At 36.3% G+C, this 16,558-nt stretch overlaps 1 protein-coding gene across 1 annotated transcript in view; it reads right to left on the bottom strand.

Moving 5' to 3' along the window:
• Window positions 1-10,192: 10,192 nt before the first annotated feature.
• Window positions 10,193-16,558, bottom strand: part of LOC113240190 — a 70,766-nt gene continuing 64,400 nt past the window's right edge. The window contains exon 2 of the mRNA XM_026477434.1: window positions 10,193-11,962. Within this exon, the coding sequence (XP_026333219.1) occupies window positions 10,557-11,962 (1,406 nt within the window). The 3' untranslated portion in view covers window positions 10,193-10,556. The remainder of the gene's footprint in view (window positions 11,963-16,558) is intronic.

Genomic DNA, 16,558 nt, shown 5'->3' with positions numbered 1-16,558 from the left:
TCCCCTCTTTTTGAGTTGGGAGTCAAAAACACACAAATAGATAATTATAATTTTTTTATAAAAAAACGGTACATCACCAAGAGTAATAGCGTAACATATACACAAAAAATACGAAATACGAAAAAGAACCTCCTCATTTTTGAAGTCGGTTAAAAATTGAATAGAAAAAAGCAGGTGCAAATTAATGATGAACATGTCAAAAGGATATAATGACTCGGCAACAGAGACTACGGAGTAAACAGCCTTCGCTAATAATATAGCATGGAATATTCAAGAACGCGCTAAAAATTAACAAACATCTACCGACAAAAACAAAACTGTCAATGAAATTATAAACTTGAATGGTTACTTGAGTAAGGCATAAACCGGAATCAGTGGAATCATTGAAATTAGTTACTAAATATTTTGAAGCAGCAATTAAAAACAATAAAACAGTTTAAACGTTTCAATAATTTATTTTATATTTTCAACGGAAATTTATCAAACTAACTTAAACTAAGTAATAATATTCCACAAATTACATAAATATTATCGAAGTTGCCAGAAGATTTTGTGTGATGACGACATCGTATAAGCATTCTGTATTATTTATTTATTACTCATTTGAACTTAACACATTTTACATGTTGTTTGTTTACATGAGTATATCTTTTTAATATGTATGTGTACAAAACGAGAAAAAGCAATAAGCAACTGAATCTTCTTGTGCTATTGTTTCCCATCAATCGATCAGTAGTATACAGATATTCAATTGTAATGCTTTTTGTGTGTTGGTGAACACAAAACGGGTTATCAATAAATACCTTATTTTATGATGCGCTTATTTTAAGTAGCTAGTTATTTATTGATCGCATTCTCGAGACCATGTTCACAAAATTCGATGAAGAACCTCGAACGCTAGCTACACTGTGATAAAATAAGTTTTGTTTCCCCTATCTAAGGTAGTTATGAAATAGTAATTTCGTTCGACAAACTTTGAGAAACTGCGAAAAAGTACAGTTATATTCCCTGTGACGAGAATCCCTGTTTATCCCGCATCTTTTTTAAGTAAATATTTTTCTGCCAAGACCAATTTCAAAGAAAAATTTCCGTCAATTCATGAAAATATAGACCGCGTAGAATGAAATGCAAAAGTTTTGGGTCTGTTTAAAAACATCAGGCTGAGTCGAGTCTTCATTAGGCATCTTCAAAGCCATTAATTTTCCTTATCGACAAACAATTATCTTTAAAACATAGAAGGCAGCTCGAGGATGATATTATTTTCAATTATACGAACAGTATTTTTTCATTGAGGTTTGCTTGTTTATATTCATGTGTAAAACACGTTACCAGTTTTACCATAACAATTACTGCTTGTTTCCGTAAAGCAAGCTGTATACATACAAGTTTGCATTTATATAGAAAAGAAAGGCAATGTTCTTGAAAAGGCCAGGTCAAAAGTAACAAGAATGAAAAGGCTTGAGTACAAAATTATCAATGTGAGTGTAGAAAGTCAAGGAGATACATATGTCAGCGGTGCAGAGGGTCTCCTAAGTAGAGGCTTGGTAGATTACCACAATATATTTATGAACTTGAAGTGCAACAAAATACTGTCAAAACATTCTAATTCAAATTCCCTGCAATTTGTGTTTTTATTTCAATTCGATTTTTTTATTTGCTACGACTTTTTAGTACTGATATCAAAAGGGTTGTTAAAAAAATAGTGCATCCAGAAAGTCGGTTCTGATTTTGTAAATTTTCTACTATCGATAGGTAACGTCTTCGATTTTAGCACGAATGGACGTGACGCACAAGAGACGAAAAAAAATTAACACAGATTTTATATAAACAATTCGTTTCATGAAGTCTGTTGTTGTTGTATTCATATAGACAGTAAAATATTTTTTTCGGGTACGTCAAATCAAATAAGACTATCAATACAAATAAATGTTCTTGAGCGAGAATCGTAATGAATCGTATAAATTAATTAAATCCGGGATCTAAGAGAGGGGTCGGCGAGGTCAATAACACTAGGTCATTGGAATCCAAGTTTGACTCCGAATTAGATTTCTTATTCTCAGTGATCGGAAGAAGAAGCGTATATTTACCTCAACTTCAAGTATATGAGAATGATTAAAAATAAAAAGAAAATATATAAATATACTACATTCGTAATTATATATATAAGTAATTGCTAACCAAAAATATAGAACAACGACATACGTTACGCAAGCGTTGATTACACAAGAAAATGCTGATTGATTCGACTTTTGGTGCTTCCAAATAAAAATAATTTAAGTTCTCAAACCCAACCCTCGCGGTGTTTCTTTTATCTATACTAACATAGTTGTCGATAAACCAAAATATTAAGTATATACTCGTACTTATAGTAAGCAAAACAAGTTTCATAGAATACCACGAATGTCACTAACCATAAGAATCCTTTAATAAAATGTAGGACAAGTTAAGTTTTAATAGTAATTTGAATAAATCATTAAAATTAAGGTAAGTAACAAATTTCAAACGTATACTAAAGTATATTTGTGTTGTATGTATGTTTGAGTGTGTGTGTGTGTGTGTGTGTGTGTGTGTGTGTGTGTGTGTGTGTGTGTGTGTGTGTAAATACTCGTATTTGAATAGGCTTGTATACTATAACATAGGTCTTAATTGTCACGGACTCTTCAATTTTGTAGTAGCTAAATTAACAACCATTTCCTAATTACCCCTCTAGCTTATTACTTGTTTAGGAACCAATTTTTTTCATTAGTTCTTGTTACCACCTACATAAAAATGGTTCGTGCTTGGCTATAATACCTGCGACATTCAGCAGCTGTAATTATTCTAGTAGGAACGTTTCTAAACGAGTCATCATCATTGTCATTACTATCGGCAAGGACCACCTTTGTAAAGAGGGTTTGCGCCATAATTCACCACGCTCGTGTTCAAAGGGTATTGCTACTAAACATTCCCGAATGTACGCAACTTGGAAAGCAAAGTCATAGGACTGTGTCGCCTTAGGAATTCAAACCGTCGACCTCTTAAAATTGAGAAGCAACTGTTCTCCCAATAGGTTATCATCGCTCTACAAATAGATCAGCTGCATCTTCACCGTCTAGATTAATTGTATCTCCTTTAAAAGTTTTAAACTCGAGTTAAAACTATTCTCAAACTGAACCGTTAATTACGTTATACAACTATTATCGAGTCAGTATTGGAATGGATTCTGTAGTAACATGTACTGTGTTGATCAGTCTGTTTATGTTGGCTCCTGTATATGTTATATTGAAATAGACCAAGTCTATTGAGCTCTTGTTCGTGTTTGGCAGTTATAACGCCAAGCCTGCCAAAAAACGTAGGTGTTTACGTATTTTGTATTTGTGTTGCAGACAGGTACAGTCAAGCTGAACTTTTAACCGTTTTTGACCCATTGTGTCATAATTTTAATGACTGACGCTCATATGTGTCATATTAAGACTGTACGTTACTAATATAACTATGTATTTACATAAATGTCTTTTACAGGTCATTCGCGCTACAACCGCAGGAAATACAGCAAACTGACTAATCGTATACTACGAATGAAGCCATGTGACTAATTAGTTTTCATTTTACGGCATTTGTAACGCAATGGACTATAGTTAGCCATTACTTTATGTTGGTAATTTTCGAAAATTATCCGAACTATCAGAAAGCCTTGTTTGTGATAACAAGTGACGGGACCAACAAGTCGTGCACCTGCTGGTAAGCGGTACGCCTGTCCGTGACAGTTGCAGTACCACTCAGAACTTTAAATCGCACTGTCACTGCACCCGTCGTATAAGTTGACGGGCGCCATGTGCTTGCAGAAATTTAATATTTTAGTGCGAATATGTAGCAATATTAATTTTTGTGAGTTAACACGTTTGTTAACGCGGTACCTTCTCGATCCGGACACGGATTCGGTCTCGATCCCGTCAATAAGAGCGAAAAACCGTTGCGCGCTCTCTTCACTCGTAACTGCCGACGCGAAAATAAAGTACTCTAGAAATCATATACTGGTCTCCGTTTTTCCTTGTGCTTACGGCAGTAGTTCTAACGAAGCCAATCTAATTGTAGGATCCCTATTGATGCACTTTTTTTCATTAATTCAGTTCGCTTTTGTCACAATCAATGATACCGGATCACTAATTTGGATTTAGATAGACTCATGCTACAGTAGAGCAAATCCAAAGAGTATATAACCTTATCAGAACATCCCTTGAAAATACAGAATATTGCTCGGCTGCATTTCTGGACATACAACAGGCTTTTGACAAAGTATAACATAAAGGGCTACTTTATAAAATAAAAACCTGCCTACCACGTAATTATTATGTAATCCTGGTATTGTACCTTTCAGGGAGATTCTTCCAAGTTCGAAAAGGAGAAAGCAAATTACCATGCTTTGATATTCTTGCTGGAGTGCCCCAAGGTTCCGTATTGGGACCAGTATTGTACACAATATATACATCAGATCTACCTCATATCTGTGGAGTTACAGTAGCTACAGAAAATGGAGGATCAAAGCAAGTGCATCAAAGTCCGTCCAGATCACTTTCACTTTGAGAAAATAAGATTGCCCAGCGGTCGAATTAGACGATCAACAACTTCACCATAGTGACTCCGTTAAGTACCTAGGAATGTATTTGGATCGTAGGCTAACCTGGAGGAATCATATCCGAGCAAAAAGAGACGAACTCAACATCCGATTTTGCGAACTATACTGCCTGCTTACAAGGAACAGTGTGTTGTCTCTTGACAACAAGCTTCTCATATATAAGACTGTCCTTAAACCAGTATCGACTAACGGCATTCAGCTTTGGGATGCTGCATACAATTCAAATATCGCATTAGTACAAAGAGCTGAAGATTCCATCCTCAAGCAAATTTCTGATGCTTCATTACTCGGAAACTCGGAACTCGGAAGTCCATCACTACCTAAAAATGTACACAGTAAAGGAAGAAATTCGATCTTACGCTATTAAATACAAAACGCGACTGCATCACCACCCTAACCTGCTAGCAGGGCAACTGACTATCCCTGACTGACTGAGACGTCTTAATAGGCGCAGAATCTTAGAACTGGATCAACTAGTTTGAAAATCGCTCCTGCCAAACTCTCCGATCCTGTGGGTCTCTGGTTCAAGTCTTTTTACCCGCGACGTTTACTATGTCATTGACCCAGCGCACCATTGGATGACCCGGATTTCTTCGACCTGCCCTTGGCCAACACTCCGTCAAGGCTTTACTCCTGCGGCTATTACCACGTCTATTTATTTATTTATTTTTATAATTTAATAAGATTAACAGGACACCTGTATCCTGCCCGACTCCATTAAGGCCTGTGACGCACTTACGAAATGCATTTCATACCAAATTCATGTACTAAAACTGGCACTACTAAGTCTTATAATACAGACGGTAAGGACAGTGCGTAATGATAAACATCATCGCTAACCTCAATAATGGGAACGAGCCGCCTCTGGCCAAACGCGGATATGACTTTACACGTTTCCCATGATAACCTTCTCCGCATGTAGGTTCCATCATAATGTTGTCATTCACTTCAAAGGTGAAGAGAGAGAAGTGTTACTACTAAACATTAATGAGTACTCAGAAATTAAAGTCATGAGTACAGTCGACCCTCGACCTCACAACTGACAAACAAGCATTCGCTTCTAGGCCAGCACCGTTCCAGTTTCATTGACTAGCTATTTGGTACCTAAATATTACATGTAACGAAGTTTATTCATTGATCCAAAGTAAGACGACGAAACCGTTTGATCGGAAGTTCAATGTTGATTTTAAATAATCCATCTCTCAGAGCGCCTGCGTCGTTTGTGAACTTCCTAACTTTGCTCTTTTGCTTGGCTGCGCTTCGGCGGAAGTTTTAATGACTTAATGTTTGTTAACGTTTTCGATTTACTGAATTTATTTATTATTTTTTATTTTCGAGTTCATAATTTTTTTTAAACGTGAGAGTTCGCGTAAGGTCCAAGGTGCAAGTGCAAGTGCAAGCGCTTTTACGAAATTTAATAATGGTACTTCGTCCTCACCGTCATTTTCAACCCATTATACGTTGCTTTCAGTTGAAGAACGTTTGCTTTACAGTTGACAAGTCGAGACGGTTCGAATCCCTATGGCAACACATACGTGTGAAGTCCATAATCACCTTAGAAGAGTAAAGTGCTATGTAACTATGTTGATAATAGTGATGTAACTTAATTTTGATTTCAAAATTAGTAAACATATAAAAAATATTCAAACTTCATAACCATTTCTATGCAAAATAGTAGTACGACATGTCACTCTACAAATCGTGTGTCCGGGTGCGTGCAGGTGGTCTGTCACGCTCCGTCGCTTTGCGTAGGGACAGACTGAATTTCGGTTGACCCCAGTCTGTCCGTTGCCATCACATGTATCGTGGATTGTTTGGCTAATCGACGTACCGTCTTGTCCTGATAAAATATATGTTCACGGGAAAATATAGATCAGAAACGTGTTCAGGACATGAAAGTGAATAATATTTACTACGGAACCGCTCCAGTGGATACAAACATTTTGTATTTGTACCATTTGAGGATCCCCTTTTACTAGACTTCAACATTAAGTTATTATATATTAATTTATTTTGTAACACCTTGTACAAAATACTAGAGACTACATATTTAATGTATCGATGACAGATATTTAAAAAAGCATTATTCAGTTGGCAAAAACAGGTTTGCCCATAAATCTATTCGAAACAAAGTATTTGACAACAGTTTAAAATGGAAAAATCCAGTGTTTGGACTGAAAGTATTAAAAGGCAAGAAATGTTTGTTCGCTCGTCTCGCCGCCTCATAAGAGTGTTTACACAGGTTGCCATTTTACATAAACACTCACCATACATACGCCATCTAAATGTTAAATTACGAAGATAAAGTAACTCTTACAGTAGTTTATTGATCGCTTGTGACTTTCCACATCTTTAGTTTATTTGAGTAATGGACTTCAGGCTCTTTCTTCTTTCTTTCTTCAGGTTCAGGCGATTCACAAACAGTGCTATAGAGGGTCTCTGAGACGTAAATTTATAGTAATTTAAAATTCTTACAATAACGTCACAGTACCTTCGTGACTGTTTTATTTTTTTATACTATTTTTTTATAGTGGCGGGACGAACGAGTCGTGCGCCTGTTAGTAAACGACAAGCCTGTCCATAACAGTTACAGTAGCACTCAGAGCTTTAATCACAATGATCTGAAGGGCACCGCCACTGCGCCCAACACCCTGAGACATAAATTGACACGTCTCACGTGCTTGTAATTTCACCAACACCCCTTCGAAACCGGAACGCAGTAGTGCTCACATTACTGCTTGGCGGTAGAAATAGGTAAGGTTTCAGTTTCAACACGTCACTGGACGGACGGACGGACTCTTTCGCAAGGAGCTCTACTCTGCCGCCGTTAGTTGAAAGGGCGCTTGAGACAAAAACTAAAAAACCGAGAAAATAATGTTAAAGAAATGAAATTAAAAAAAATCTCCTTTTCTCTGCAGTAACTAACTTCATACCATATCCACCTCGGAAAAAATAAAAATAGTGACAGACCGGCCTTTTTCCTGATAACAACGGCGTCAATTAACGGCGATACAGCTACTAAAATGTTAAGAAGTAATGTTAAGAAGAATAGTAATTTATGTATGAAAAATAGGTATAGACGTAACATTAATACGAGGAATAAAAATAGACTGGCTGTTCTTGACGATCATCTTTACAAAGTCACAAATTTAAGATGCAATGTTATACGCTTCCGTAATAAGATTCCTCTTGATATTCAAAATAATCTATTACGAAGTTACAATAATTGAAACAAAAGCTTTAGACAAAAGGTTGTTACACAGTTTCTGCGCATTTGGAAAACAAAGATCCATGGCGGTGACCGTTTAGCTCTATCCGGTTGTTTCTATATAAGACATTTGAAATTAATATTGTAAAATGTGGACAAAATATCTATTTACAGAAAACGACCTTTCAAGTTTCTTTTTCATTCTTCGCAAAGCATTCTGTCTTCCAAATGAGTAGTGTTTTGTCAATGATGAATTTGAGTGGAATTTGCTTGCCCGTGTAATGAAGATATTTTTAATTTCGATAAAGACATTCGTACCAGTTGTAAAAATGACCCTTGTCTTGTTAATCAAATAACATTCTATTTCTGAGTCACTGTTTTCACAATTTCACCGAATTGTGCTCAATATTTACCTATAGGTAAATACATATTGTCTTGAATATATCGCACGTTAAAATTGATACCGGCAATAAATGAATAAGTCATCTTTAGGAAAATGGTCTTTATGGCATCTGAAATTTAGTTTAAATTTGAAAAAACTAGTTTCGTTTAGTGACGGCAGTGTTTTCAACGTGCAAAATATTTACGTTCTATTATTCTTACCCATGGATCCGATGAGCCATCCTTCGATGATTGATTTGTATTGGAAAACTACACAGCAAATGGCGGTTAGATGTGTGAGATAAAACGATCTAAATAAAACGATCGAAATAATAAAGCAAAAAGTCTCAAAGTCAAAATTGACAAAACCGGATATTATGTAGATGAACGTCTTTGCATCAGCAGTATCGTTTCAACACAAATATTTAGCCCGAACCTGTTCCAGAGGCAATCACTTTGGACTGGATATGGTATGGTTGAATATATTAATTTATTACTTGATTTCTATCATAATAACGCAATAGAGTACGCTCTTTAAAAACAAGTTTTACTCCTTCAAAAGCAACTGTTATGGGCGTTTCGTAATAATTTCTATTATTATTGGTTCTAAGCATTGTCTTACTTTTAAATAATAATTACTGATATATCAAAGTCGTTACTGTGACATACTAATAGGAATTATATATAGAGGAAGGAAGGAAGGATATATACGTAAAGGAATATTTTTGTTAGATGTTGAATGAAGCTCACTGTTTTTCTTCTTATCTTCGTATTACAATGTATTGTTTCTGAACGACGATATGTAAAGGGTCAATGGGCAGTAAAACATCTCGATTTTGAAAATTAAATCGAACGATTATAAATTATTACGTTTTATTTCCATCTATCATTTTTATACATATTTTAATTGTACAATTATTAAATGTAATGTACATTGACCTTGGTAGGTCAATGGTAATGTACCAGTATTCTTTTAAATGTTGAATCTGGCTGTTCCCCATTTTTGGTTTTCCCTCAACGTTCTGAGCTCTACCTATCTACCTACCTGATAATGCGTATAACGAAACAACGTTTTTTGCCTTCGTAACGTTGTTCTTTTGTTAATAAATTTTTAGTTCTTCTAATATCAAATATTTATTAATTATACAATAAACTACTTAATGATTGCATTATTAATACATTTTTAAACAAAACTGAAATGTTTTTAAATATTCAGAAGAACACTTAATCACCTCGGGACCAATGAGTAGTATACTTCACTGCTCGGGACCATGTAAATTTGTTTTGAGAATAAGAAACTAACGTGTTCTACCTAGTTAGTGTTTTGGATAGTATATATTTGGTATTTCCTGCTTTCCATAGATAACTTTTGCAATAAAATAATAAAAATATTACATTGAATAATTGAAATTAACACTTCATAACGTATTAAGTAAACCATTATTGTTATTTTTCCTTCTGCACTGCTCAAAGATACTCAAGTGAATGTTCTGTGCCATCTCGTTAAATAATTTGAGGCAACACCGAGAAACCATAGCTTCAGGGAAGTTCTGGCTATAAATCAATCCTGTACAAAGGCAACTGCTCGTAGCAACACAGTTGCACTAAACAAAGGCAATTGCTCGTAGCAACACAGTTGCACTAAACATACTTATTATGATTTTTATTTTTTTATGCAATAAAAGATACGTTTTATTGCAATTATTTTTTGTGGCAAATAAAGTACATATAAATAGTTCAAGTATAACGGGAACCTTGCTCCTATGCTGTTTCTATTTCAAGTTCTTTGACCGTTACAACCCGTGTCATCGCTCCAATCCGTAGGCAATGAACTTAGCTAATATTCTATGGCGACGATGGTTAATAATAATATGGTCATCCTCACTGCTTACACATTTGTGGAAGAAAAGGCAAAATGAAACAAATGTATTAATCATTAAATGATTTAATTTAGCAAAATTTTACCTCACTACAGACTCTTATGAATGACCCGAACAATGAGGCTATAAATATGGAATGTGTAAGTACCTACAGACCTTGTCGAGGCGACGCTAAAGTACCCACAAACTATTACAAAATGTAATAAATGTAGACAAACCACGTTTGGTCGTGAAATAACCGCTATACAAATAAAATCTCCATAATTTCCATAATACAGACACTTTTACAACTTAAAATAAAATATATACAGACATCTAAAAACTTAATACATCAACTGGATCGAGTACATTTCGTACTCTTTTATTTACAAAAATAACATTTACAGAATCTACACGAATAATAATTTAGCTAGGATCGTGCATTGTCGTGGCCGTCCTATCCGACGATAGTGGGTTACAACTATTAATGTGCTTATACCATGATAGTGCTACCGATGACGCTCTCCTTGCCGTGCTCCAACAACTCAGAATATCCCGATTCGTCGCTGCAAGCGCTATCGTTATCCCCACCGTTCTTAAATACCTCAGTCTCGGTACTAGAATTCAGACTGTCCACATCTGTCAAATTATCAATTAGAGATTCAAATTTGCTGTCATAGTTTGCTAAAATATTAGTATCGACTCCCAATGGAGGGTAGGTCGATCGCCGGCGAAAGCTGTTCTTTTCGCCAATTGGGATATGATTAACCTCATCACTCACAGTATTGTGGCAATCCGTTCCATTACTCTTGACATGAACTGAGTTCGAGTAGCTCCTATTACTGTCTCGAGTAATATTTCTCTCGAAGTTCAGTATCCTTGCGCTAACCGAGACTCGTTCGTTTTCTTTTACTATCTCTTCGGGTGAGAAGTGGGAGGGAAGCGAACAGGGCTCGGCATCGGAAGAGGTGGCGGTGCTGGCGGTCTCGCAGCCCGAGGAAACTGATCCATCGTCGCTGTCCGTGACGAGGAAGTTGCTCTGAGCCAGAATTTGATTCAGCTGCATTTTCCGGTCGCCGTCATTGTCAGTCAGTTCGTTTGATTCAGCGATTGATTCTAAAGTTAACCTTCCTTCCTTTTCCTCAATGTGACTAGTTTCGTTATCATTTTTGCTTTCCTTGATCAAGATACTTATCAACTCGTCGGAAGCGCCTACCGAGCTTTCGGAGTTCGACCGAATTCTGCCCATGATGCCTTCAGGGCAAGAGAACTTGCGGGGAGATTTCAACTCTGGTCGCCGGCGGTCGAGGGTTTGTGATTCAAAATCATTGTCGGTCCACAAGCTGCAATCGCTGTGCTTTTTCATCTCTGCTTCTTCTTCATCTTCTTCCGAGCACAACTCCTCGATAGCTCCGAGCTTAGGAGCGGATTTGGAGCGCTCAAGTGGGGGTCGGTAGTTCATAGCTCCGACACTGAGCATGATTTTTCGTCGTGGCATGCTAGGGTTGTCGTATACGCTGTTTGCAAGGCTTAGCCTAGCGTTCTGTTTAGAGATTCTATCCTTTTTGAATTCAACTAATGCCTGCCTCAGTTTGATCTGCAGCTCCGCGGTTATTTTTTTGGAAATTGACTCTTTGGTGCAGAGGACGGCATGGCAACGAAGTTCGTGTTTTAGTTTCTTGCCCTCGTGGCGGTAAACCCAACAGAACAGCTTGGGATAGTGCGGAGGGCTGGCACAATAGGTGATGCGGTGCGACCAGTACTCAGTGAGGCCGTGCTCCTTGGTGAAGCCCTTGAGACCGGAGTTGGTGACGGACAGTTTCATAACCACGTCGGGCTTGGTGGACTGCTGGTAGTTGCGCCATAACGTCGCCAGTGGCTTTTCTATGCAGCTTTCTCCTGTAACAAAGAAACAACATGGTATTAGCTATGTGACTTTCTCAGCGTAATAATAGGTGGAGCCTTAATGAGAGGTCAGTGGTATTGAAAACAGCGTACTGGATTTCAATTACCACTCCCACGTGGCGCATACCCATCTGTTGTCTAAGCGTATGTTACCAAGTGGATGGACAAGTGTGCTAATATCAGGCGACGTAAATTACTGCATAAATAAGCGTCATTGTGAACGCACTACGTGTAACGTGTAACCAGTACCATGAGTTTCCATTGACAGTTTTCGTTAGCGACCGCCTGACCACTAGGGGCGGTGTACAATTTTTCATACAAAAGTGTGAAGTAATTTACGCGGTCGCTAGCGATGACTGTCACTAATCTCATGGTAGAGGCCCAGAGCAATCTTAAATGGGCAGTATCACGACAGTAACGAGCTTTATTCGCTGCGGCTTAGTCGGACGTTTGAAGAACATGTTTCATTGTAAATTAGTATAGTAGTTTCTAAATAAAATTGAACGATTGCTACAAAATCACATTTATTTTCCAGGTGCCATCGTACTTGAAGTGAATAATGCTTAGATATTAGGCCGACTATAATAAAATTAATTTAATATTTTTGGACTATTCCGAGGTAACCATTTGAGGTTGGTATTAACGTGAGTAACCCGTTTCACTGCTTTGTTGGATCAACAACACACGGGTTTGGTCCTGTTATAATGTTTTAATTGAGTATGTTCTTCAACAAAAGAATATAACAATACTGTCAAAAATATTATTACTTTTATACAATGTCTTCGTCTTCATTTTGTATCGCAAGTGATATTTATTTCTTAGGATTGCGCTCGCATTCATATGCACTAATTACTTATTATTTATACGTCGTATTAACGTATTTATACGTCGTGTTAAGTAAGGAGTAGCCTAAAATATTAACATTAATGTACGTTTTAGTGGAACTCCATATTTTCTGTTTATTCCCGACAAACGAGCTCGTCTCGGCTCGATGGGTAGAACGGATGTTCCCGGCGGATAGATCCCGCTCCGGCGGATAAATCCCGCTTCGGCGGAATGGATTCGACATTTAGCTCCACGTGTATAGTTTTGATATATTCTAATTACGGTCAGCAAAACAGTTTAATTTCTTGTATAATTTTTTTGTTGATTAAAAGGAATACTAATAATTAAAATGCGAGCCAGAGGCGAACACACGCTAGCTCCTTTTTCACTGTAAATGTTATTTTGAACTGGCATTCTAGTTTAAAACAGATTTCTACAGAATTTCTTTTCTGTTAACACTGTGTCTTTACAATTAACGTTCAAAATTCCCAAGTGTTTTTGAATATCATCAACGTGTATTATATTTACAAAAATTTGAAGTAATTAACGTAGAGGGAGGTATTCCTTTGCAATTCTAGCATGATTAAAAATAAAACCCAAAAACTAAAACAAAATGTTACATTTTTAATTATGATTACATAACTTTTCTGGTAAATACGTAGTAAAGTAATTGCTAATTACACATGTAAAATACATAACAAAATAGAAGCACAACACAATAATTCCTGGATTTCAGATGGAGGTACGTTAAGAAATAGCTAATGTAAGGTCAAATGTTTGAGAGAGGACACTGACTCCTGTAACACAGGTTATACCTAGCTCAGGCGTCAGGGACTTCACTATTGTGTTGTAACTATTTTGTAACAATAAATATTATTATTATTGTTATTATAGGTATTACCGACTCTATGTGTATTACTTCTTTGATGTTAAAGGTAAATTTACTCTACATGTTCGGATCTCTGAATCATCATTGCACATTCTTTTAATAACGTACACACTCAACATGCGCTCAACAAGCAGGATTTCCCTAGTGCGGAGCCGCACCCTGTGTCGCGGGTGCCATGGACACACTCATAGACAACCACAAATTACACCCAAACTCACGAGAGAAATAAACGTAGGCCATACAAATATTTTTCCCGGCCCGGGAATCGAACCTGGGATCTCTGCGTGGCACTCCGGCATGGTAACCGTTCGGCCATGAAGGCAAGTAATATCTTCACGAACTCGGTTAGAGTAGGTTTGACACGTTTGAAAGGCGGATTTTTTCATGTTTTTCATGTTTTTCAATCAGAATAGCAGAATAGCCCTCAAAGGCCTTGTTAGCATAATAGTACCCATCTCTTTGTTTGAGAGTTACGGCGGAAATTACCTTCTGCTTTGTCAATCTCTACACTTTAGTAGAATTTATTACATTTTATATAAAAGATTTTCCTGTCGGTAATCGATTTATTTGCGAGCATTAGTTGCCTACATAAACGTGGGATCATCACCGTCAATTCATTATACGTCCCACTGCTAGGTACTGAACTGCGCTACGGAAAACGTTTATATAACGGATTTCACCCTTTTTCCGAGAGTTGCGGATGTTCTTCGACACGGGGGTTTCATCGCGACGTTTTCCTTCGCCGTTAGCGAACGCTTATGCCATAGCTAAACATCACAAATGTACGTAAGTGGGAAGTTAAAGAGCTCTAAATTGAATGGCAACCATGTTCCCACTGGGCCACCACACCAAAACGTGACGCAAACAATAATAATTCGTATTACGGTAATAATATCTAACACAAACACCGGAACGACAATGAAATATTTTTAAAGATTCATATATAAAATTATACATTTTATATATTGTACAACTTTTTAGCGACGCATGCGCTAAGCACTAACAAAACAAGGTATTATTAGTTTTGTATATTTTGCCACAAAATCATGACGACATCATTAGTTATCTGTTGAAATATGAAAATAAAGTTTTTACTATAACTTTTACGAATCACGTTTTAGCTAAAATAGAAAATGTCAACATTCGTTTTGTTTGCGTTTGCAATTGTATAGTGTAATAAGGCATAGCCTTTTCTGATAGTCACAGCATTTATTATATATTTATATTATATATTAGATATTCTATTAAATTTTCGCGCTCGGTCTGCAATTTGAGCAGCCGCAAGGACTCCAACTCATTTCAGCTACTTTACTACTACGGCCTTAAAAACATAATTCATTATTCACTGTTCCTACATTACATTATTGATTATTTTAATGTGATATAGATACACAGTTACCCACAATCTCACCAAATGTTAAGCGACGATGTAACAGTACGGCGTCTAAAAAGTAACGTTTATATCTAGCCTCAAATAGCTCCAAATTGTAGTTTTCGGATACCACAGTAGCCCAGCAGTATTGAATTGAAAGTATTTGTTCTTTGAGATTGTTGGATATTTGTATCAATTATAACAACAAACTAGAGGAGTACTTTCACAAAGAATATATAATAAATAGAATAATTAAAAACGACAGTAAAGCAAAAACAAAAAAATAACAACACGATTTGAAATACTGTCACGTGCCCGGTTGTGACGTATACAAAAGATTTACTCAGTTAATTTCACAACCACAATTAGGCTCTGGCAATGATTTTTTCTATATTGCACATGAAATAAAGTAATTTTGAGTTACGGTGCTACTGTAAACATTCCCAAAATAAGTTAATAAATTATTAGCAAAACATTTGCAAAATTACGACTAAGTTATTTTCGCGGTTACTTCGTTCCTCGTTACAAGTAAAGTACAATTGTTCTCAAATAATTTTAAAACAACAAACCTTTAACTTAACAAATCTGGACATTAGAATGTATGTTACAAATTGCTCGCAACAAACACTTAATAAAAGCAATACGACACGATATTCCGCGCTGCGCGACATTCACATTGTAGCCGGGGAAAGTTACACATCATCGGTCATCTCGTTGTTAATGATTCATAAACATTGCCCTTTATATTTTCTCTCTAGACCATAAATATTCAATAATGTCGCAAATCTAGATTAGTCTGTTACAACAATTATGTTGGCTTTTACCAGAATTCATATAAAATGAAATTCCCTGTATTTTTTTTTGTCTACATAAAAATGAATGAAACTTTTGCAGCACACAGATGGGAACGTAACATTACGATTACAGCGATTCAAAATGCATTCAGATAGCACTTATATATAACAATTTGATAGTATTTTATACGTATATCATGTGCTAACTAGAGTGTGTAGAGTCAATTGAACCCTATACCGGTTATAATAAGAACAGCCCAAAGTGTCGAACTTAATATGCTCTTGACTGTACCATCATTAGTTACACAGTCGCTTAAACGTCGTATGAGATTGTTGCTAAGTGTGTATCCGTTTTATATTAAAAATAAAAATGTAGCATTTAATCTTGAAGGAGTACTTACTTGTAAATTACAGAGGAGGAATTAAAGTTTAAACTTTTACCATAGACTTTTAAGATACAAAGAAGACAAGCACAATTAAAATTAATAATTAATAAACTAATTTTAATACGCCTCAGTTGGCATTTACATTGCGGGCGAAACCACGTTAATTCATTAGTGTTTTATAAGACCATTATCTTTCCTACACTCGACGGTCGTATAATATCGTATGATGGTAACATAACTTTTAGCTGTATAACGTCACTGTATAGGGACACTTTATGGCAACTGCAGTGTTGTTTATTGTCACTTTCATGGTGGTCTGGTCAG

This window comes from Hyposmocoma kahamanoa, unplaced genomic scaffold (assembly GCF_003589595.1).
Source record: "Hyposmocoma kahamanoa isolate Upper Pololo Valley unplaced genomic scaffold, ASM358959v1 122, whole genome shotgun sequence".
Lineage (NCBI taxonomy): Eukaryota > Metazoa > Arthropoda > Insecta > Lepidoptera > Cosmopterigidae > Hyposmocoma > Hyposmocoma kahamanoa.
The sequence above is the reverse complement of the archived record's forward strand: the minus strand, read 5'-3'. Positions and strand labels throughout refer to the sequence as shown.